Raw genomic sequence first — 25,377 nt, 5'->3', positions numbered from 1 at the left:
ATTACATCTTTTTCAGCTCTACAACAATGTTCAGCAAACTGGACTCTCCTACCTTTCACAAGAGATGACACAGGTGGTAGTTTCCCATATATTTGCATTTTGGTTGGATGGCGCTTCCACGAGAGATTTTGAGCTCTCATAAGGAGGCGAGTGTAGGTTCCATCCAATCGCCTCTCAAGCTTCTTTGATAACGTCCAGGTTTCTGAGCCATATAGTAGAATTGGTTCAACTGTGGCTTTGAAGATTTCAAGTTTGAAGTCTCTACTTAGATTTGATGACCAGATCTTATGCATGTCATTACATCATGCATCATTACATCAACGATCATGCTTGGATGGTGCTCTTACTGCTCCACTAGCATGGATGCCAGTCATCGAATTTGATTTCAATTTTGATTTCACTTGCCTTAACAGGTCTTCGCAAGCAGAGATTAGTGCCCAATGAAGGAAAGGTACACATAAGTGGGCTGGTTACACCCCTGGCACAGGCCATGAGGTTATGGTCTCATTTGGCTTGCCGGGTCTTCTCAAGCCTAATGTTCAAAGGTCATGCTTCACCACCTCATCCCAGGTCTTCCTGGGTCTCCCTCTTCCACAGGTTCCCTCAACCGCTAGGGTGTGGTACAGGATATTTAAATAACATGAGTGCTAAATATTAAAGTTTAATTATGAAATATTGTAAAAATGCAAAAAAAAAAAAATTACATTCCCTTGTAATTAAACAATATCCAGTGTAACAACACAAAATTTGTGGTGCCACCATCAATAAGTTCCAGTAATAGGTAGTGTTAATTATTGTTAAATGACATTCATAGTTTATGCATATTGTCAGGAATGATGATGATGATAATGATGATGATTGCTTCTAATATAAGCACAAGACCCATTTTGTGTGTAAGAAACAGCTGGTAATATTGACCATTAGCAGGACTTATTCATTTGATTAGGACTTATTTCACTGAACCCCTCCCACCCTCACTGAGAGATGAAAGGCAAATTTATGTTGGCAAGATTTGAACTTAGAACATAAAAAGATCAAAACTGAACAACACAAAGAATTATGTCCATTGCTGCAACCAGTTCTGCCAATCCACCACTTTAGCATCTCATGACCATTTTTTAAAACATTTTTTGTACATATGTGGAAAGTAAAAAAAAAAAAGAAAAAGAAAAAAAGAAGAAAGTAATGTTTTATGAAAAACATATGTTGGGTTTAAATAAGAACATCACTGGATGGCAAACAGAACAGTCAGTGACATGTTAAGAGTTTTGTATGGGTTGTATGGCAATAGGAACCACAGAAACTGGGCTTGCAGAGGTGGTGGCAGTGGGGATAGATGGATGTAGGAGTGGTGGTCATGCAGAGAGAGAGATAGAGAGAGAGGGGTGGGGGACTCGTGTGTATGTGTGTAGGGGAGTCAAGGTGGGATTGGGGAAGAGGTTGAAAGTCAGCAGGAAGAAATAAGCTGACAGTGTTTTGTGTGTGTATATGTGTGTGTATGGCCATGTGTGAGTTACATTTATGATGCAGGGTGGAGGTGGGGATAAATAAATGTTCGTGTGTGTGTGTGTGTGTGTGTGTGTGTGTGTGTGTGTGTGTGTGTGTGTGTGTGTGAGTGTGTGTTGTGTGTGAGTGTGTGTGTATGTATATGTGTTACACAAACTTACACACACATACATGATGTATATGGCCATGTGTGAGCAATATTTTTGTCTGTGAATGAGTGATTGAATGTGTGTGTGTGTGTGTGTGTTCATATGTATACGTGTGTATGCATATGAACACACAAACACACACATGCACGCACTGGTTTGAATCAGTATCTGTGTGAGTGAGTGTATACACATCCATCAAATAGAACAGCTCTGTAAACAGATATATCACCAAAAGGAGATTATAATGTTAACCCGGAGAGGGAAGGAGGTAATGTTAAAATCAGAAATAAAACAAAACCAATAAATAAGTAAATGAAATAACAATAATAAATGAATAAATAAACCACACAAAAAAGTACTTAAGAAAGGATGTAACAAAAAAAAAAGAAAAATGAAGGGGCACCAGAGAAGTAAAGATTCAAAAGAAGTAAAAACAAGAAACTACCATAGAAGACAAAAGCTTATTAAAGAGAAATTTATCACTATTTAGGTAATATATTTTTGGTCTATAAAGAAGGATAAGTTCTTATATACTGTCAAATGGATTGTTTGTTTAGTTTGAAAGCAAAGAAGGAAAAAAAATGTTCTCACCACACAAAAAAATAATAATTAAAAACAAACGTGTAACAAAGAAACAACCCAAAGACTTATAATGATGAGGAGAGATACTTGAAGGAAAATTAGGCTCAATGTTAAGCTAAATGAATGTTGTAAATGACAGAATTTGTATTAACTGACATTTTTTTCCCTCTTAATTTTTAAGTGACAGGGTGGATGGGACTGTATGTCATAAAAACATTTCTAAGGAATGAACAAATACCTGTCACTGTGTGTGTTCGTGAGTGTGAATGTATGCTAACACACACACTCTCTCTCTGTCTCTCTTCTCTCTCTATATATATATATATATAGAGAGAGAGAGAGGTGCAGGAGTGGCTGTGTGGTAAGTAGCTTGCTTACCAACCACTTGGTTCCGGGTTCAGTCCCACTGCGTGGCACCTTGGGTAAGTGTCTTCTACTATAGTCTCAGACCGACCAAAGCCTTGTGAGTGGATTTGGTAGACGGAAACTGAAAGAAGCCTGTTGTATACATGTATATGTGTTTGTGTGTCTGTGCTTGTCCCTCCAACATCCCTTGACAACCGATGCGGGTGTGTCTACGTCCCCGTAACTTAGCAGTTCAGCAAAAAGGGACAGATAGAATAAGTACTAGGCTTACAAACAATAAGTCCTGGGGTCAATTTGTTCGACTAAAGGTGGTGCTCCAGCATGGCCACAGTCAAATGACTGAAAACAAGTAAAAGAATATATATATATAGACTATTTTATTAAAGCCCTCCAAAAAGTAGATTATTCTGCATTATCAAAACTGACAAACAGTCACTAAGTAACAGTTTGTGAATTTTTTCAGCTTTAATAAAATAGGACTTTACTCTACTTTTGGTAGTCTAGTACTATTTTTTATGCACACACATATATTAAAAATGGGGAAGGCTGGTTTATGGGATTACCTTAGGTTTCCCATCCACAAAGGGTTTAGCTTTAACCCTTTAGTGTTCTGATTATTCTATCAAACATAATGCTTATTGATTCCCATTGATTTGAATTAATCATGCATTATCTCATATCTTCAAGATCTTGATGGTGTAATTACTTAATGTAGAATAACATTGTAGGGTAGGTGTGAGAGCCTGGATCTGGTCATGTTTGAACATAAAACAGGTTAACTATTTTGGCTGGATATGGCCGGTTTAAATACTAAAGGGTTAAGGCATATCATCAGGTCCCAAAAACCTGTTGTCCCATGACCTCTTAAAAGTATCTATCTATCTATATATTATATATATATATATATACATATGGTTGGTGTTAGGAAGGGCATCCAGCTGTAGAAACCTTGCCAGATCAGACTGGTGCCTAGGCAGCCTCCCGGCTTGCCAATCCTCAGTCAAACCATCCAACCCATGCCGGCATGGAAAGCAGATGTTAAATGATGACGATTATATGTGCAAGTGTGACAGTGTGATAAGAAGTTTGCTTCCCAACCATATGATTCCAAGTTCAATCCCACTGCATGGTACCTTAGACAAATGTCTTCTGCTATAATGTTAGGCTAAATAAGGCCTTGTGAGTGGATCTTGTACACAGAAACTGAAGATTTATTTACGCCCCTGTAACCTAGTGGTTTGGCAAAAGAGACAGATAGAATAAGTACCAGGCTTGAAAAAAAAGTGCTGGGTGCAATTTGTTTGAGTAAAAAGCTCCTTAACCCTTTAGCATTCAGATTACTCTGTCAATTGTAATGCTTATTTATTTACATTGTTTTAAATTAATCAAGTATTATCTCATAGCTTTGAAATTTCAATGATGTAATGGTTTAGTTTTAGAATGACATTGTAGAGTAGGTATGACAGGCTGGATCTGGCTGGTTTGAACATAAAATGGGTAAAATATTTGGGTCAGATATGGCCGATTTAAATGCTAAAGGGTTATGGCAGTACCCCAGCATGGCAGCCACAGTCTATACATGATTATAGTGACAAATTTAGTGTACAGGTAGGTGTTCACCAAGGCTCAGTCCTCAGCCACTTCCTATTTATCTTTGTCCTTCAGGTCATAACAGGAATTTAAGACTGGAAGCCCATAGGAACTATTATATACTGATGATCTTGCCCTCATAGCAGAATCTGTAAGAGGACTAGAAAAATTCCAGATGTTGAAATAAAACCTGGAATTAAAGGGTCTTAAAGTTAACTTAGTAAAGACCAGGGTCTTAGTAAGCAAAAAATCAGATAGGACCCTACCCCTGTCAGGTAAATGACTCTGCTTGATATGTAGGAAAGTTGTAGGCAGGAATTCTATTTGACATACCCAGTGCAAGCTATGGACATACAAGAGGTGCAGCGGAATAGCAGAAAGATTAACAGAGAATGTAGTATTTGTATGTGGAAGATATGCAGGAGTCATAGTGACCACAGCTACATGGGGAACTGATTTCATCAAATGCCCTTGAGGCTCTCTAGAAGTAGTACATAATTTCTGTTACCTAGGTGAGATAATTAGCAGTGGTGGAGGAGGTATCGAAAGTGTAATTGTTAGAATAAGAACAGGATGGAAAATGTTCAGAGAGCTTTTACCTGTTGGCAACGAAAGGTCTCTCTCAGTGAAAGGAAAATTGTATGATACATGTGTATGAACAGCAATGATACATGGTAGTGAGATGTGTGTCCTGAATGCAGAAGACACATGAGGACTCGAGAGGAATGAAGCTAGTATGCTACACTTGATGTTCAGAGTGCATGTGCAACAAAGCACTAGTATATTGAGAGAAAAGTTAGGTGTAAGGGGAGTTAAACACAGAGCGAAAGAGAGAAAACTATGCTGGTTTTGTCATGTGATGCATATGGATGAGGACAGTTGCTTAAAGAAGTGCTGATCACTTAAAGTGGATGGAAGTTGTGGAAGAGGAGACCCAGGAAAACATGGGATGAAGTATTGAATAGTTTTGAGATTTTATTGTCACTAGCATTTTGTAAAAGCATCCATATTATTCCAAAATCTCTCGTGGAAGCGTCATCCAACCAAAATGGAAATATATGGGAAACTACCACCTGTGTCATCTCTTGTGAAAGGTAGGAGAGTCCAGTTTGCTGGACATTGTTGTAGAGCTGAAAACGAGGCAATTTCTACTCTTCTCCTCTGGAAGCCATCTACTCGCAATACCAGAGGCCACACACTTTCCTACCCTGATGTAATCTCCAGACATCCAGCAACAGGACCTCTGTAATGCCATGATGGACTGTGAAGTCTGGCATAGCATGGTAAATTCCATTGTCTCGACCATGGTCGAACAATGATGAATGATGATTCCAAACATCTGCATTGAGTGTATATATGCTCAGGATCTTTCTAACATGTCAAGCTTTTCTGAGATTACTATGTTAGTTTAGTTCCCAGGTTAGCTTTGTACCTGGAGGCCATCCTGGCTTTTCTCAGACAGTTTATACATAAGTAGGACTACATTCTCAAATGTTCTATGTGTTTTTTTAAAGAAAGTAGGATATGGTTTAAAGGATATTAAATTGCTATTTATAGCAGCTTAATCTCCCTAAAACTACATCCCATCTTCTTTATAACTGTTCAGGTGACCATGCAACAGCTCTTCACTCAAGCTTATTTAGGTTTCTCTATATTGCTCAAAGTCTCTGTGCAGCTGTAGTACAGATGGTAGAGATATGTTGTGCCCACGCTAGTCTGTAGTTTATCATAACATCTAGATTTTCAAGTAATGTTTTTTTTCATATACTGCTTATGATTCTTAAAGGTGAAAAATCAAGGTTTAATAGCCACTTACTCTTTCACTCATTTACTTGTTTCAGTCATGTGACTGTGGCCATGTTAGAGCACCGCCTTTAGTCGAGCAAATTGACCCCAGGACTTATTCTTTGTAAGCCTAGTACTTATTCTATTGGTCTCTTTTGCCGAACCGCTACGTTATGGGGATGTAAACACACCAGCATCGGTTGTCAAGCGATGTTGGGGGAAGGACAAACACAGACACACTAACATATACACACTCACACACACATATATATATATATATATACGACGGGATTCTTTCAGTTTCTGTCCACCAAATCCACTCACAAGGCTTTGGTCGGCCTAAGGCTATAGTAGAAGACACTTGCCCAAGGTGCCACGCAGTGGGACTGAACCTGGAACCATAAGGTTCGTAAGCAAGCTACTTACCACACAGCCACTCCTATGCCTTATTAATTTTCTTTCTTTTTTTTTGTGAAACTATTACTTTGCAATATGATACTTCAAATATCACTTTCCAGTTAACCACCAAAGTTTTCATTCTTTGCTGAAGCTGATTGCTGACAGGTTACTTTTACCTGTTGATCTTACTGAAGTAAATAGGTTTTATAGACTTTATAACAAGGGCAAAAACAACTGTGAAAAAATGAACAGAAGTGAGATTTATGAGACTGATATACATTGAGATGACAGATCAGATATGTAACTTTGACTGATCACCTGTTAATGTAGCCTTGCAGCCACCTAATTAATGTTTCAGGTATCACTTTAAATTCATGTTTTTTATAATAATTACTGGTATCCTTATATATTACTATATTTTATATCTTATATATAAAGAATAATATGTTACATGTATGTATGTATGTATATTATTGTAATTATCAGTTTAGTAAATAAATAAATAAGTTAAGATACTAAGTCTAAAAGTTGATGAATCACCTATTGTTCTCCTCCATTTTCTTATTGCTATATAAATTAATGGTAAAATATCTCTTTACCTTCACCCATTTAGCACACTAGATAATGTAATTGCAATGCAATAAAAAACACTTGTGCATTAATAATTGAGTATTCTACCAGCAATATATTGGATAGATATTATCTCTTAGTGGGTTATATTCACAACCTCTAACTTTCTTGGAGTTATATATATATATTGGTGACACATAAAAAGCATCAACTGATCGTGGCCGTTTGCCAGCCTCCTCTGGCCCCTGTGCCAGTGGCACGTAAAAAGCATCCACTACACAGAGTAGTTGGCGTTAGGAAGGGCATCCAGCTATAGAAACACTGCCAGATCAGACTGGAGCCTGGTGTAGCCTCCTGGCTTCCCAGACCCTGGTCAAACCATCCAACCCATGCTAGCATGAAAAACGGACGTTAAACGATGATGATGATATACATATAAATGAGGTCTCTCTGAAAAGTAAGTTGACTAGGTGTGTTGTGTGAGTTATGGATGAAAGAGGGATAAGCAGATTTGCCCTCGTGCCGGTGGCACGTAAAAAGCACCCACTACACTCATGGAGTGGTTGGTGTTAGGAAGGGCATCCAGCTGTAGAAACACTGCCAGATCAGACAGGAGCCTGGCACAGCCTCCTGGCTTCCCAGACCCCGGTTGAACCGTCCAACCCATGCTAGCATGAAAAACGAACATTAAATGATGATGATGATGATATATGAGGTCTCTCTGAAAAGTAAACGGACTAGGTGTGTTGTGTGTTATGGATGAAAGAGGGATAAGATTTGCTATCATCTAACATGATATCTTTGGAATATATAACTAACCTTAGCCTTCTGCAACCATAGTACATTTTTTGCCATGCTTTTGTTTATACCTCATCCATTTCAGGTTGTTCAGCTATGAGCACTGAGGAATGAGTGATGAACACCGAGCACCTGAAATTTTTGGTCCAGTTGGGGAAAACTGTAACAAGCACTTGAAATGCTTCAGCATGTGTATGGAGATAACATCATGTCGTGAACTCATGTTTTTGAGTGGCACAAGAGATTCAAAGAGAGGCATGAGGAGGTGGAAGATGACTCCAGGAGTGGGAGGCCATCAACAAGCAGGACTGAGGTCAACAACAAGCAGGTAAGGTAGGTGATGTGTGGTGATCATTGGTTGACTTAATGATTACAAGTTCGCTGGACATGAAAAAGCACTGGCTCACAATGCCATGAGCATCTGACAGTTCCTAGCTGAGAAGAACTTTGCTGTACTGGAACAACCTCCCCATTCACCTGATCTTGCTCTATGTGACTCTTTTCTTTTCCTCAAGTGAAAGGGGATCATCAAGGGGACCCATTTTAATGGTGTGGAGGCCATCAAGAGGGCTGTAATGACAGAGCTTAGGAACATCCCAGATGAATTCATCCAGCAGTGAATAGAGAGGCATCACAGAGAAGGATGGGAAAATGCATTAGACTCAAGGGGGATTACTTTCAAGGGGAAACCATGTAGTTTGTTGTTTGAAATTGAAATTAATTTTTTGTGACACCAGTCCCATTGCTTTTCAGACAGACAGCATGTTGTTTCCAAATTTCTGGCAGGGTGAATTGTGCCATGGTGCTGTTTTTCTCACAAATGGTGCCTAACTGACCCTACTATACTGTGTAGTCGACAAAATAAAAAACAAACAATGCGCATGTACAAAATGAAAAATATAAAATGGCACTGTGTGTGTGTACATACATATATATATATATATATATATATATATATATATATATACACACACTTCATAGTGGCCTACATATAGATATATATATTCAGTTAAAATGGCTTATTGATGTGTTTTGTTCCTTTTTTTTTACCCTGACAAGATGATTGCATTGTTTTACATCATTTTCATTTCCTCTGGAATAATCTCAATGTTTTTTTTCAAAACATATGTTGAAAGTATAAATGATTTGAATAACACCTGCATTTGACTCCATCTCTTAATTTATCCATGTCATACAAAAACAATTCATTTAACCCTGGAATTTCTATTTTTGTATGTAGGGTGTAAAAGTTTTGGCACTTATGTGAATTTTTGCTACCATAGTAACTATTTATTTATTTATTTCTCCTTGTTATTTGTACATATTGAAAAAAACAATATATACATTTATATATATATATGTGTGTGTGTGTGTATAGCAATTAAGGAGATAAAGCAACTAAGGATGTGAAGACAAGGAAAAGCTCTTGGCCCATCAGGAATCACTGTTGAGATGCTTAAAATATCTGGCGGTGTGGGTTATGGTCTAGTCACCCATATTGTAAATCAGGTGGTTCATGAAGGAGTCATACCAAATGAATGGTGTAGTAGTACCATAGTCAACTGCTACAAAGGTAAAGGTGATGCCTTAGATAGAAATAATTACAGAGGTATCAAATTGTTGGATCAGGTGATGAAAGTTGCAGAGAGAGTCATAACCCAGCTAATAACAGAGAGAGTTAGTCTAGATGAAATGCAGTTTGGTTTTGTGCCAGGTAGGAGCACCACTTATGTTATATTTCTGGTAAGGCAACTACAGGAGAAATACCTAGCCAAAGATAAACCTCTGTACTTGGCTTTTGTTAACTTGGAAAAAGCTTTTGACAGAATCCCCCGATCCCTTATCTGGTGGTCAATGTGGAAACTAGAGATAGACAAGTGGTTGGTGGGAGCTGCATAAGCCTTGTACAGGGACGCTACCAGTAAGGTGAGGGTGAGCAATGAGTACAGTGAAGAATCCAGGGTACAGGTAAGAGTTCACCAAGGATCGGTGCTTAGCCTCCTCTTGTTTGTCTTAGTCCTCCAGGCAATAACAAAGGATTTCAAGACAGGCTGCCTCTGGGAGCTCCTCTATGCTAATGATCTTGCTCTTATAGTTGTATCACTACCTGAACTAGAAAAGAAGTTCCAGGTATGGAAGCAAAGTCTAGAATCAAAGGGCCTTACTGTTAACCTAGCAAAAACCAAAGTCACACTAAGTAGGAAGGCAGACAAATCACAAATCCCTTCTGGTAGATGGCCCTGCTCAATCTGTAGAAAAAGTGTAGGTGGAAACTCCATATGATACATCCAGTGTAAGCTTTTGACACATAAAGGGTGCAGCAACATCAGAGGAAGGTTACCAGAGAAATTAACTTTTGTATGTGGAAGGTGCACAGGTAAAATAAACACTGAAAATGCATAATCAACTACCTGAAATTTTGGAGAACCACGTTCAATGGAAACAATTATAGTGATTAAAAAATAACTGTCCAACTGTACTCCTTCTTGTTGACTCCAATTTCTTTAATTTTATAATCACACATGATGAATACCCAAACAAACCTGTACCAGATAGTATTGAGTAATTCTGAGGGTGGATGAGATTTATACTGTACTCTGCTACATTTCTAATGAAATATACTATAACTATTATAGTAGCTTATTGGTTAGGGGCATTCAGCTCATGATCTTACGATCATGAGTTCAATTCCCTGCGGCGCATTGTGTCCTTGAGCAAGACACTTTATTTCACGTTGCTCCAGTCCACTCAGCTGGCAAAAATGAGTAGTACCTGTATTTCAAAGAGCCAGCCTTGTCACACTCTGTGTCACGCTGAATCTCCCCGAGAACTACATAAGGGTACATGTGTTTGTGGAGTGCTCAGCCACTTGCACAATTTCAAGAGCAAGCTGTTCTATTGATCGTATCAGCTGGGACTCTCATCATCACAACTGACGGAGTGCTCCTATATATATATATAAAACAAGCAAAGTTGCTAGTTCTAAAATCTCTAAATGAGATATAAGCAGTCAATCCTCCCTACTCACAATATATAAGCAGCAAAGTGGCAGACATTTAGTTCTAAAATCTCTAAAACCATCTCTAACAGGCAGGTATCCAGTACCAATGAAGGGTACCCAGAAATCATGGTCTACTGGTCTTGCCAAGCTGAAGGGGAGTGATTTGCTCTTTTACTCACAATATATCGAACACAGGTTGTGTGTTGTTAACCAGCTGGAAAAGATGGTTTCCTGGGGTTAAAATTTAGTATCATAGTTCTTTACAGAACAGCCATGTTATAGTGGCAAAAAAAAAAAAAAACGTCACCGTTCATATATATAAAATTATTTTCCAGAATGAGATCAAAAACCAAGGCTGTGAAGATTTCAGAACATTTTAGAACATATATATATATTCTTCGACTATATTGTAGGGCAGACCAAAGTCTTGTGAATTGATCAGGTAAATGGTAACTGAAAAAAGACCTCCATATGTGTGTATGCTTATATGTGTGTGTGTGTGTATGCATGTATATGTACATGTGTGTGTATGTGTGTGTGTATACACACACATGCATTATGTGGGCAATATTTTCATTACAACCATATCTGATTCTTCAATTCTGTGTATGTACATATGTTTACTAGATTCCTGACAATAATCAATGGTTTTTCCCATTGTCTTGATGTGGCATTTTCTATCAATAATAAAACTGCATTTTTGTTGACACAGGTATGCTAGTGTGTGTGTGTGTGTATAGCAGGTGATTCACCCAGACTGTACAGAAATTCATGCCATGTGAAAGGCTTTAGGCAATAAAAAGGTAAATGGAGGAACCTAAATTTTTTCCCTTTATCTTGGATACATTCAGAGTGAAGGTAGATGACATCAAATTGTTTTATTCTCATTGGCTGGTTTGACCAGGTCAAAAGATGGAAATACCCAAATTGAAAATATTACTTACAAGAATATTGAACTCAAACTTCTAAGCTGAACATATATATATAAGAAATTATTTTATAAGAAAGAAGAAACTACATTAAAAAAATGAAGGGAGAGAATAAAATGTATGAGCATACTGACTGTGAACAAACTTTGACATCAAATTTTTTTGTGTTCACCAAAAGATATGAGGGGCCTTCAATGGATACTTCAAATTTTGGCAAAACTGAAATCAAGAAAAAGGTTTAAGATTATATATAGTGATTTTATTTTGCATACAAATATATTGTTATGAGGTATAACTGACACCAACTATTTAAGGAAAACATATATTTATTTTATATTGTAGTTTTTGAACAATAGAATCTTTGACTACAATTTTCCACTGTATTTCAGACAATGGGGGTGACAAATGAATTTCTTGTAATTAGTTGCAGAATAAATATCTCACAGTGTTACAGTTTTATCAATAACAGTGTTTATATCCTTCACTGATATACATTGGTAAAACACACACATATGAAATGAATGGCTTAGTGTTTAGACAACTGAGATTTTGATCATATGGTCGTGGGTTCAATTCTTGTTCTAGGAGGTTGCAATGTGTCCTTGAGCAATGTATTTGAAATTTTCAATCCTGCTGCAGGCATTTGCTTTGTTTGAATAAACCATTATTTTTATTACTCCTAATTACTGAAATACTTTGCATTCAATTAACAACATTTCACCAATGTATACTTAGGGAAAATATGAAGATTTGCATGGTTTATCAATAACCTAATATAAAATCAGTAAACCAATGTGTTATGCTCACTTTAAGAAATTAGTCTCTTTTAAAATACAATGATGCACTAAATAGAATGTACATACTGAGAAAGAAAACAAAAACACAGACACACACTTACCATATTTTTGGACTTCAAATTCAAAATCAGTGAACTTAGAACCATCAATAACTTTTATTTTCCATTTACCCAGAACAGGCTGTGGGGCAATTTGGAATTTGAAACTGAGCAGTCCTAAATATTAGAATGTTTTGAAAAGTTTTGAGAAAGTTTTTCGCAAGACAAGTTTCTAAAAGTTTAGCATGAAAACAAAGATATTTTATAAAATTTTAGACACAATACAAAAATGAAGAAATATTAAATTCATACCAAACATTTAGTGGGATTACATAACCTAAGTTTATTATTTACATGTGTGTGTGTGTGTGTGTGTGTGTGTGTGTGTGCATTTGGTGTGGTGATGTAGTGTGATATGGTGTGATGTAGTGTGATATGGTGTGTGTATGTGTTGACTGACTCTAGAGGACTCTGCAGAAGAAAATCTTTATGGTTTAATGGAAAGGAAGGTGGCTGCAGCAATGAATTGTGAAGTTCTGAGAGCAACATTAGGTAATTAAGACATTTTGGTCATCGACTGCATCCATCTCCATCCATCTTGACCCGGTCTTGGAGATGGTCATGGATGAGAGAGTGAAGATGATCAAATGTAACTTTTCTTTATATTTTAAATAAAGTTACCACACAAGTCATCAGTCATCTTTAAAGATGAGTAGATGGTTTTTGTCACTTTGATGGATGAACATGTGTGTATGTTTGTATGTATGTATGTTTGAGTAAGTATATGAGTATACAAACATGAGAAATATTACTCAATGTATGTGCTAGAGTTTAATAAAAAATTTAAAACTGGGGACTCATTTTGTTGTATGGGTTTATTCAGGTATTGTCACTGGAGAAAATACACACATGTAAAAAATTCAGTGTGGTCATACAGGGAATTGTCAACTTGTATGATGATGATCTCTTTCTCTCTATCACACACGCATACACACACACACACAATATGTATACCTGTTCTTGGATAACATTGCATTATAGAGTACTCAGTACAAACAGAATAATTTATACAAGCTTGTCTGGAGTTTCCAGAGTGTGTACCCACTGTAACTTATCTGATGTAGTGGCTGCACAACAGGGAAACTTCAGAGTAACAAACCGCCAGACCATTTTAAATAAACTATTTATATATACTTCCACACACATATTCATGTACACATACATACACACATATAAACAAAAATAAATAGACATTAATTTTCAAACAAGAGAATTGGCAGAGGTTGAAATACACAACTCAAAAGGAGGAGGAATGTTATCAATTTATAAAGAACTTCAGACACAAAAACTCTTAGTCACATGTACATATATACATGCACATACATACATACATACACACACACACAACTGATTAAAGAATGATTGTTACAATAATTTTCATTTATTTGTATAGCATTTCGAATTAATACAGCCATTAGTTAAAGCAGTTGAGTCATTAAGGTCACAGGTATGTGACTCAATAGGTAAGCTAGGGTTTGCAGTGGTGTGGAGGAAAGTGTTGCATCCATGGCTTTTGCAGGGCCTTCAAGAACAGTTGAGGTTGGTTATGATTATATAGAGCACTGCAAAAATTAACAAAAATTAATACCATATTTTTAGGCATACAGAGCACACTCCAATTTTGGCAGACCTAATCTGCAGAAAGAAAATAACTGCAGGTAATCCAGAATCCCCAAGCTGAATGTCTCACACATTTTAATGTATAGGAACCATGAAAAATTAGAGTGATGCCCTTCAGTAAGTTTTTATGGCAGGCTAAGTTATAATACTTATTTAGTAGTGTTACATTACTAAATATCACCACTGACCTCCACTGTCACTCGTATTGTCCACTTAATAACACAAACCAAGTCAACCCAAAGCCTGAGCTTCAGCACATAAGGTGCAGGGTGACATTTTGGGGGGAATTTTTTGGTAAAAAGTGTACTTTATATGCCATAATATACAGTATGCAGTGAAGAATAAGTGGAATAACACTGTTTTAGTTTTCCTGGCAAGTACAAGAACAATCCTCTGTTCTAACAGTTTACAAATTTTCACTTGAAAACAACCCAACTTATGATAGGAAAACTGATATTAAATAAGATATATTCACCAATTGTTTCATGTATTCTTTGGAATTAATGAAGCTAGTTAATTTATTAGCAATGCAATATTTTTGGAAACAACAGTTTCAAAAAAAAAAAAAAAAGCAATTCACCTATATTTGATCTATTTTTCTACTTCTGTTTTTTGCAAATAAAATAAAGATTGATAATAAATTTATAACTAATACTACTCATTCCAAATTATTTTAAAGAATATATTCTTTGATGTGTATACAATGTGAAGTTACCTATTTTTTAAGTATTTATTTTATATAGCTTTTTTGTTATTTTTTTTAAAAACCAAAATAGTAGTAATATAAATTAGTCAAAATGTTTTTTTTAGCTTTTAATTATTTCTTTCAGAAAAGCAAAATTCAAAGTTTATAATTGACTTTAAAAAAAAAACATTATTCAAAACAACCCTAATTTATAATGCCTTTAAAAACAATCTGCCATATAAAACAAAACAAAAAAAAATAGTAATGGCTTTGTGAGTATGGGTGTGTGAATGAATGAATAATAAATGTTCAAAGAGTAAAAACTAAAAGATGTCCATAAGAAGTTTGTTATTTCTACAAAAATACACAGCTTTCACATAGCCTAGGCAATATCTCAGGGGGAAAGTAAATACAATTTAACAGATGGTGGCCAATTCTGTTGCTGTATGAAAACTGTTCATTGTAAAAACCCAAAGGGGAACATTTATGTTCTTACAAAAAGCAATGACATCCTCCTCCATTGTGTGGTTTGCATGTAAGAAAACTTTCAAACACATATCATAAAAAGATTTTCATGAAAATACATGATGTAAAACAAAGGAGGTAAAAAAAATGCAAGGAGAAACAAAGAAACAACAACTTGAAGCCAAGTATTGCCATTAAAAAGAGATTGCAATTTCAGGTTTTATTTTCACGTAATTCCAGTGTCCAATTCTACTAAATTTTAGCAAAGAATAATTAGAGTTTAAATGTTAATTAAAATATTAAAATAAACCAATATTCCACCATTATAAATTATTAGGGAAAAACCATATTTTTAAATATTATATGACAACAAAAAATAAAATGAAAACATTATTTGTTAATTGGAAATTGTTAAAGATTTTTAATATTCCTATAACCAAGAGATTGAGATTTACACTGGTAGAATTGGTAAATGGACAGGCAAAAGTACTTTGCCATATCCCTTTAAAACTGTGTTTGATCTTGGCAATGCAAACAACTATATTTTTCATTCTTGTAGGAACGATAAAATAAATACCCAACATGTACTAGGGCCAATATAATTTATTGTTTCTGTTACCAAAATTTGTGTCATTGTGTAGATGTTGAAAATAACTATTATTTTCATGAGTTCAAATCTGACTGGCAGTACCAATAATCTTTTGCAAGCCTCATGAAACTAGAAAGGCAAAGAAGGAGGGGGAGGGCTGAAACATGGTTTATGGTATCATCTGCCTGATCTTCGAGACTGAGTGTGAAGCACATTACCAGGTAAAAATAGTGTGAAAGACATTTGTTATAGGTTCATATCTCAATATATAAGCTAGTGTAACACAAAAATGACAGTCAGAGGTATTGTAGAGATATTGACCCTTGGCTTATTGTCACCTTTGAAGCACAATATGGGCAGGATGGTAGATGCAGAGGTGATGAAGAATGATGTAGTTGGGAGAGGATCAGCATGGGCTTACAAGTCCTTACAGCTCTTTAGGACCACAGAACTATTCAAGAGCTGTGCTTCACTATGGGTAGAGACACAAAAGTGTTAAGACTGGTGGTGTTGATCGGAAAGCCTTTCTGTTGCATGGTGTCAGTAAAAACCACTTGAGTGCTTTCTGCTCTAAGGAACTAGAAGAGAGAGGGAGGAGAGATAGAGGTGAATGATAGCAAAATCTGCAACAATATATCAGTGGGTTCTGGAGGATGATGTCCCAACAGAGCCACCAGTTGCTATTTCAAAGATGACTGAGGTGGTGACCTGTCTTCTAGGTACAAAGAAAAGTAAGTCAGCCTCGGGAGAAAGTGTACAGAACAGTCAAAAGAGGAACTTCATGATGAAGGAATGAAAACTGAGAAGTTCATCTTCTTCTTGGGACTCAGTGGATTGGCAAAAGTAACTGAACTTTCAGGATTTCAGGGACCCTTTCCTACCCACCCTGGTGCCTGAACTATTCATGACCCTGTTTGGGATGCAACAGACTAACTGGCAAAGAGACAAATATATGGAATACTTCAACTTGTCCTAGTATGTAGGTTTTCACCTATGCATGAGCAGTTAACTCAAATGCTTGTTTCCATGTTTTTGTCTTCAATATAATATCTTGTTTTAATTATTCTGCTTCATATTATATTTGTTATATCTATTGTCTTTTTATATCAAATCTTTAATACATTCATTATAGATTTTTACCCTACTATCTTAAAAAAACAAAAAGAAAGAGGAAAGACACATCAGATATTACAATCTAATAAGACACAGTATTCAAGCTTGGAATGCCTTTGATTCTAGGTTTGCTCCATCAAGGCTGATCTGACAAATCAATACTACCACTGCCACCACCACCAGTAACAAAATAACATCCTAAGTGGGTATGAGATAAGAAGGAAAGCCGTATGTCATAGAGCCTTTCTCTAAACTTGTTGGTGGATTTAAAGGAATAACCAAGTTGAATTAAACTCTAGTTGGCTTCTAATGCCGAGTCCAAATCATATGACTATCAGATTTTCTTTGTTATCTCCCACTACTATTATAGCCCCAGACTGACCAATGTATTGTGAGTTAATTTGGTAGATGGAGACTGTATGGAAGCTTGTTATAAAAATATATATTTGTCTTATCCATCCAAATTTTTAATTCATTTTTTAACATTCTTATTGATTACATGAAACTTTGTGGCAAATAAACAAAAGGCTATTGTTCTTTTTAACTCAGGTTTTGTTGGAACTCCTAGAGTCTTGCATGCATAGTAGGCTTGCTGCCTGCAGCCTACGGTACCATGCTAACTGTTCTTTTTAACTATCTAATCCTTTCCTGATTATTATCATTACTCTCTTACTTGTTTCAGTCATTTGACTGCGGTCATGCTGGAGCACCGCCTTTAGTCAAGCAAATCGACCCCGGGACTTATTCTTTGTAAGCCCAGTACTTATTCTATCGGTCTCTTTTGCTGAACCGCTAAGTGACGGGGACATAAACACACCAGCATCGGTTGTCAAGCAATGCTAGGGAGACAAACACACACACACACACACATATATATATATATATATACATATATACGACAGGCTTCTTTCAGTTTCTGTCTACCAAATCCACTCACAAGGCATTGGTCGGCCCGGGGCTATAGCAGAAGACACTTGCCCAAGATGCCACGCAGTGGGACTACACGAGTGGGACTGAACCCGGAACCATGTTTGTTGGTTAGCAAGTTACTTACCACACAGCCACTCCTGCGCCTATTATTATTATTTTTTAAATTATTATTATTATTATTATTATTATGAAGGTGGTGAGCTGGCAGAATTATTAGCATGTCAAACAAAATGCTTAGTGGCATTATTCCTGAGTTTTACATTCTGAGTTCAAAATCTGCTGAAGTCAACTTTATCTTTCATCTTTGCAGGATCATAGAAATATAGTATCATTGAAGTACTGGAGTTGATGTAGTCATCTTGTCACCTCCCCTCATAATCGTTGGACATGTTCCAAAATTAAAAAGAATAACAATAAAGCATTATTATTAAGGTGGTAAGTTGGCAAAATGCTTAGCAACATTGCATCCATCTTTACATTATGAGACTGACTTTGCCATTTTATCTTTTGGGGTTGATAAAATAAGCACCAGTTGAACACTGGGGTCAATGTAATCGACTTATCCCCCAACTCTGAAGTTGCTGGCCATGCATCAAAATTTGAAATCATCATTGTTGCCTAGATAGCTCAGTAGGTAGAGCACTGGCCTTGTAAACCAGGAGTCATGAGTTTGATCCTTACAGGGGACTTGTGATAGAATTACACTTTTTTGAAGATGGCAAGCTGGCAGAATTGTTAGCACACAGGGCAAAATGCTTGGTGACATTTCGTCCGTCTTTACATTCTGAGTTCAAATTCCACCGTGGTCAACTTTAACTTTCATCTTTTAGGGTCGATAAAATAAGTACCAGTTGATCACTGTGGGTGATGTAATCGAATGTACCCCTCCCCCAAAATTGCAGGCCTTGTGCCTATTATAATAGAAAGGATTGTCGTCGTTGTCGTCATCATCATCATCATCATCATCAATATTTGAAATAATTAAAGAATCATACCTTTCTGGTTAAAAATATCTGCCCATTTCTTCATCTTGATACCATTGGGATTTAAAACAGCTACTTCAGATATCTGAGAAGATAAGCAAAACATCTCCTTTCATACAACAAAGCTTAGACGTTTTTTACTAAACAAAGCTTAGTTAAAAATTTTTAAAAAAACTAGCAAACTATAAAACAAAACGGAGCTATGCAATAAGAGTTTATATATTTGTACAATGATAAAGATATTCTTTGTTATAATAATAATGTTCCTGATTTTTGGTAGCCTCAGTCAGTTCTGCTTGGATGGAAAAAATATCACAGAGGTAGCTGACTGAACAAAGCATTCAGTGTTTTTCAGTCACAGCCAATCTGTCGGCTGTTTTTTCAAGATGGAAACCATGTGCTCCTTATTTTAAAGGTGCTAGGGAGTTTGCTAAAAAAATGCTCCCTAATATGGCATTGTTAATCTTTGTAAAGATGTTCTTTGCTGATAAAAGTATTAGTTATGGTTGTTGTCCATGTTTTTTAACCCTAGGGCAGTTCTGATTGAGAAGACCTTTAATCAAAAGATATTCTTGTCATGACTGGCTTTTTATATTGAGGACAACTAGGGTTGGATTAGGACCCATACAGGCCCTAAGCACTTAAAAGATTTTCGAGTCCTATATATATATGTAATTCAAAATATAAATAATAATAAACCCATAGAATAAATTTTTATTTTTCAAAATGAAACAAAACTAACAGTAAGATGGGGGATAAATAATGTTTATTTTTGTATACTTCCACTTTATATTTGAAAACTTTTCTCTTACTTTTTTTTTAAATTGTGAAGTCTTTGATCAGATCCTCACTATGACATCATGAACACTTTGAAATTATACTTCTGATCATATCAATTAGAGGTTCCCAAACTTTTGCGGGCTGCCACCCACTTGACACCCAGGCCATATTCCTAGTGCTCTCACCCCACCAAACCATCACAAACACAGGTCTCTTTCTGAAGCAAATTCAAAGCAAATGTATTTCCTAAATATAACTTAACCTAAAGAAACCCATTATTTTGTTGTTTTTACATGAATTGCTACCCCTTTATCACCCCACTGTTTACATGAATCGCTACCCCATTATCACCCCACTTTTCTTCAATGCCCCCTTGGAACTTTCTACTGCCCCCCAAAGGGGCAATACCGCTCACTTTGCGAACCACTGATATAGACCATTTCTAATATTACTTTAGCAAGTTTAAAGTGATTTCTTTTGTGCCATAAACCATTTACCATTTCTGTGGTGCCCCCCCCGCCCCCCGCTTCCTTTGATACCCTAAGCACTTGCTTATTTTACTTAATGGTTAATCCATCGCTGGGAACAACCTCATCTAATGTGTTCTACATTTTCATTACAGTAAGCTGTAATTTCAGGAAGATTTGGTTAATAGCAAGTCAAGCAGCCCAGTAGAGGCTCCCTTGTTAGCTCATGTAAAAATAGTTGTAATTGATAGTATTTGAAAGGGTAGTTATAATGATTTATTGTTTTTGTGGCAGTGGTGATAGTAGTGGCAATTGCGGTGGTGATAATGTCTGTGATAACTAAGGCAGTTATGATGGTTAATAGCGACTTTGATAAAGTACAAACATGAGAACCTCTCATTTCATCATTTTTACGAATATAAACAAGTGGAGAGCATGTGGCCTAGTGGATAGGGTGTCACATAAACAATCACAAGAACATGGTTTCAGTTCCTGGACCAGGCGATGTTTTGTGTTCTTGAGCAAAGCACTTCATTGCACAATGCTATACTCCAACCATCTGTAAATGAGTAACCTTATGATGGCCAAAGATCCTGTTCAGTGGCAATGCTATGATCTCAGCCACTTATACATCATGGAAACTGGGTACAAGTCCTAGGACTCTAGACGACAATGCCCAGGAGTTGAGGATTATAAACATGGAACTTTATGCCTCTGCAAAAATTGCAAATTTTGGCTAATTATAATGCATGTCCATTCTCCATAACAGCATGGGTCATAGGGTTTAACAAGGGCTGGCCAGCTCTTGAGCTGCCTAGGATCCATTTTGTCTGCTTTGGCATGGTTTCCATGGCTGGATGCCCTTCTTAATGACAACCATTTTACAGAGTGTAGTGAGTGCTTTAACATGGCACTGGTACAGGTGCTTTTGTGTGGCACCATCCGAGGCACTTTTATATGGCCCCAGCACAGCATAGAAGTTTTGACAATGTACTGGCATGGGTGCTTTTAAGCAATACTGGCACAAGTACTTTTATGCACCACCAGCACCTATGGGCCCACAAAACTAGGACCTCTCAGTTGAGAGAGGGACAAGTATGTATGTATGGATTGCCATGATTTTACTTAGCTTGATGTTTAGATAGTATATTTCTGTGTCACGGAGACAAGTAAAAACAGACTAAAGATATAAAGAAACTAATATTTCATCTGATGAATAATTTTAAAACGATTTTTAAAAAATGAAGACAAGAAGAAATAATGAAATCCTGTTAATAACTGTCTTCTAGATGGTGCCATAATTTATTGAGGAATGAAGTTTATGACCAGGACTTGATTCCTAATTGGAACTACTGCATTTCAATTATATTTTTAATGGCCTTGGTAAAACTTTAAACATAGCAACACTGATAATTCTTCTCCTCAAAATGTCAGTATTCATGTCTATGTTGTCATCACTGTCTCTACCAGCTGCTGCTGCAGCTGTCACCACCATTGCGACCACCATCAGTATCAATTAGAATAAAATAATTTTAAAAGATATTAAGATGTAAGGGTACCCCAGGAAAATAGCTTAAAATCTTAAAAAAAGTGTGACGTTAAGCTAATTTTATTGCTCAGTTTTGATTCCTAACAGTTGTTAGTTCACTTTACTTATGTCCATAACCCTTTCGGGATGATACTTATAATTCAATACACTGTAAATAAGTTCTAATTAATTTTGAAAATAATTAAGAAATTAGAAGTATTTATTGAAATAACTAAAGTTTTTCGTTATTAAGCTGATGTTCGGAACATAACAAAATGGTCTTCTATAAAATTCTGTTGGAAAGTTTTAATTTAGGTATGAACACTTTAAATGAGGATTTTATCACAGAAATAGAGCAATCTCAGGTAAGTTGCTGTCATAAAGATTAATGTTCTAATAATGGAAGGGAATTATCCAACTTTTGGTTCCTTTCCATTGAGGTTTTTATGTGTCTTACAAAGCAATTCTTGAAAAACCAAATCCATTTAATTTCCTAGTTAGAATTATAGAAAGTGCTATAACATACCTAACAACCTCATAGCTATTTCTATTAGAAATATTAAATTCTTTAAGCTCAGGCCGAATTGAATTGACCAGAACTATCAGCACAAAATATTACAGCCATGACCATCATGCATTTCCAGAGATATGTAGGACTACATTCTCTAACATCTCCTTCATTTTTTAAGATTGTAAGATGTGATATGAAGGAGATTTGGCTACCATTTCTAGCAAGTAAGGTCGAGTGGGTATAAATCTTGCCTTGCAACTATGTGGCTTAATGTTTGATCCTACTGTGTGGAATTTTGGCTAAATTCCTTCTAAAACAGCCTCAATATAATCAAAGAAAATTAGTAAGACAGAAATTGTGTAGAAGCCTGTTAAGTGAACTGTTCTTATTTTTGGATGGTGAGTAGATTCAATTTGTCGTCCAGTTTAGCTTTACTACCTGGTCTACATGTGCCTCTAGGGGAGTTCACATCTAGACTAGGTCTCTAGTAGGAGAATAACATTCTGCATTTCTCATACCAGTCTTAGAAGAAAAAGTCATGGTGGCTACTACCCCTTCTTCACTATACCTATTCATCCATCATTCACAGATGAATAGTTGAACAAACACATAAATGAATGGACAAACAATTATATGAAAGATATGTAAATGAATTATAAATAAATAATAAATAAGATAAGGTCATGCACCTATGCAGAGCTCTCTTGCTGAGAGACAAACAGTCAGACTATTTAGTTTTGTGTGTTTCCTAATGCATAGATGTTGATACTATATAAGTAGAAGCTATGTTTATTGCTCACACTGAATAATATTTAAATATTTGAAAAAAGAAAAAGAAAAACAATTCAAAGGTGAATACAAACCAATCCTGGTTTACTCATCAAGTTGATATTGGTTGTGACAATCCGGAATTTTACTGCAAAACAAAAAATTAGTTTGATTAATTTTATTAAATTTTATGGAAAAAAAAAATCAAACATCACTCATATGTCTGACATGCCATCTCCTTGAAATACTGTCTTCAATCAGCAAAAGTCATTAGTACCGCTTTTACCTTCTACCATAGCCCCAAGCTGACCAAAGCCCTTGTGAGTGAATTTGGTAGATGGAAACTGAAAGAAGCCTGTGTTGTGCATGTGTGTGTATGTGTGTCATCGTCTTGATACTATTGTCTTAAAAATAACTTAGACATAAAAGTAAAATGTTATTGGAAAAAGAAAACCAGAAATTTCACATTATCAATTAATTCTTTCAATTCAGTTTCCATGATCATTTTCAAGATTGCCACAGAAATTTCAGTATAATCACCACAAGGTACAACTGTATTATCCCTAAACAATATCACAAACTGATATGCTGGTTTTTCAAGCAGGTTGCAGGACCTGCAAGAAATAGCCACAAAAATTTCTACCATACCATGTCCTATCATCTTAAAAGGGTACATTTCCATGATAAATCAATGAGGTGGTTATGAGTTGAAATTCTTTGATCATAAGTCTACTTGAATGAGACCAACGTAAGAATAAACAACATCCAAAAATAACTAGATTAAAGGATAATGGCACTGAGATTCAGTTATTTGTCTGTTACAGAACTGATTATTCCTGTTTGACCTTTAACTTAAGAATTTTGGCATCTGTGAAGTTTCCTTATTGCTAAATTAGTTCAGATTAGTTAAGAAATGGCTTAACAACAAAGAGAGAGAGAGAGAGAGAGAGAGAGAGAGTATTTTGTGATGTTTATGCCCCTCACTAGAATATTATCAGTAACTAGAATTTAGTGCTGTAATACATACCACCATCCCTCCTCACCATATATATATATATATATATATATAAATCAACAAAATGTCAGAGATCAAGAAGAGATCCCTAACAGTTGCTCAACCTGCTAGAAGTAGCAACCATATCTCTCTTAAACCATATCATATCTTCTTAGAAAAAACCCCCAGTAAAGATGTATTGAATAATAAATTATGTTTAAAAAGAACATAGGATGGTTACAGCTGGAATACTTTTGATTATAGGACACTGGATCAGAGTTGACTGAGGATTTAAAAAAATCAAATTTCACAACAACATTAAAAGGCTAATCTATATCAAAAGAAAAACAAAAAAACAAAACAAAAAAAAAACAAAGGAACAAAAACGAAGAGTTTTACAAAGTGGTTTCTATTACCTGTTTGACCAGGAATATACATGTATTTATCAGTCTGTATAAATGTTAGTGTGTTTTTGTTAACAATCTTCAAATCATCAATGGTTTTGGAAAATATTAAAGACTGATCTTCTTTAAAACCCCAAACAGTCATGATGTAATATCCCTCAACATAAACCTCAGGGACTTCAATATTTGTGCAGCGACATTCTCCTAAAATATTATAGAAGAAGAACGAATAATGAGAAACATGTAAATAAAATCAACATGGTGAAATAAATGAAAAATTTTCATATAATTTGCTATAATGAGTTTGAGAAAATTAAGAAGTTTTATATTACACTAGCAGTATCGCCCGGCGTTGCTCGGGTTTGTAAGGGAAACAACTATAAAGCATTTTTAGAGAGTTATAGCCAAAAAATAGCAAAAATGCATTAAAAATGGAAAAAAAATGATGGTAAATTTTTTTTTAAATCGTTGACTCATCATAGATGCGCGCTAATACCCAGAAGGGCTGGATATGAATCATGACTATAAAATACCCGGTTTTGGTTAAACTGCACCGCAAAATGTAGGAGTAGTTAGGAATCTAAATCGTAGGAGACAGACACACAACTTCACTTTTATATATAAAGATTTATAATGAAAACAGCGAAAAGGATGGAATAAAGAGGATATCAATTTGGTCACCTTTTTTAATTTAACACTTTTTCAATTCATAGACATGCTTGAATTGGATTGGATTGCCTATGTTCAGGTCCAATGCAGGACAAAGGCCTCAACATATTCTTTCCACCAACCATGGTCTGATGTAGAGGCTGTGAATTTTAACTTAAGATCATACTGGTTTGATAAACCTACTCTGCAATATTGGCTCAACATGGCTTTGCAGAGGGATGCAGTTTTTATACTCATATCCAGAAGTAGTTGAACCAATTACATCAACTCCAGTGCTCAACTAGTACTTATTTTATTGACC

The 25,377-nt window shown here is 35.9% G+C and overlaps 1 protein-coding gene across 3 annotated transcripts in view; it reads right to left on the bottom strand.

Moving 5' to 3' along the window:
* LOC115212738 (murinoglobulin-1) overlaps nt 1-25,377 on the bottom strand; it is a 184,609-nt gene that overhangs the window by 81,917 nt on the left and 77,315 nt on the right. For all 3 annotated transcript variants that reach the window (XM_036504062.1, XM_029781388.2, XM_029781387.2), the window contains exons 3-7: nt 24,420-24,611; nt 23,105-23,157; nt 18,968-19,040; nt 12,574-12,687; nt 11,810-11,894 (exon numbers count right to left, since the gene is read on the bottom strand). In XM_036504062.1, the coding sequence (XP_036359955.1) occupies nt 11,810-11,894; nt 12,574-12,687; nt 18,968-19,040; nt 23,105-23,157; nt 24,420-24,611 (517 nt within the window). The remainder of the gene's footprint in view (nt 1-11,809; nt 11,895-12,573; nt 12,688-18,967; nt 19,041-23,104; nt 23,158-24,419; nt 24,612-25,377) is intronic.

Source organism: Octopus sinensis, linkage group LG6, assembly GCF_006345805.1.
Source record: "Octopus sinensis linkage group LG6, ASM634580v1, whole genome shotgun sequence".
In the NCBI taxonomy this organism is placed as follows: Eukaryota; Metazoa; Mollusca; class Cephalopoda; order Octopoda; family Octopodidae; genus Octopus; species Octopus sinensis.
This window is presented reverse-complemented; position numbering and strand designations above follow the sequence as displayed.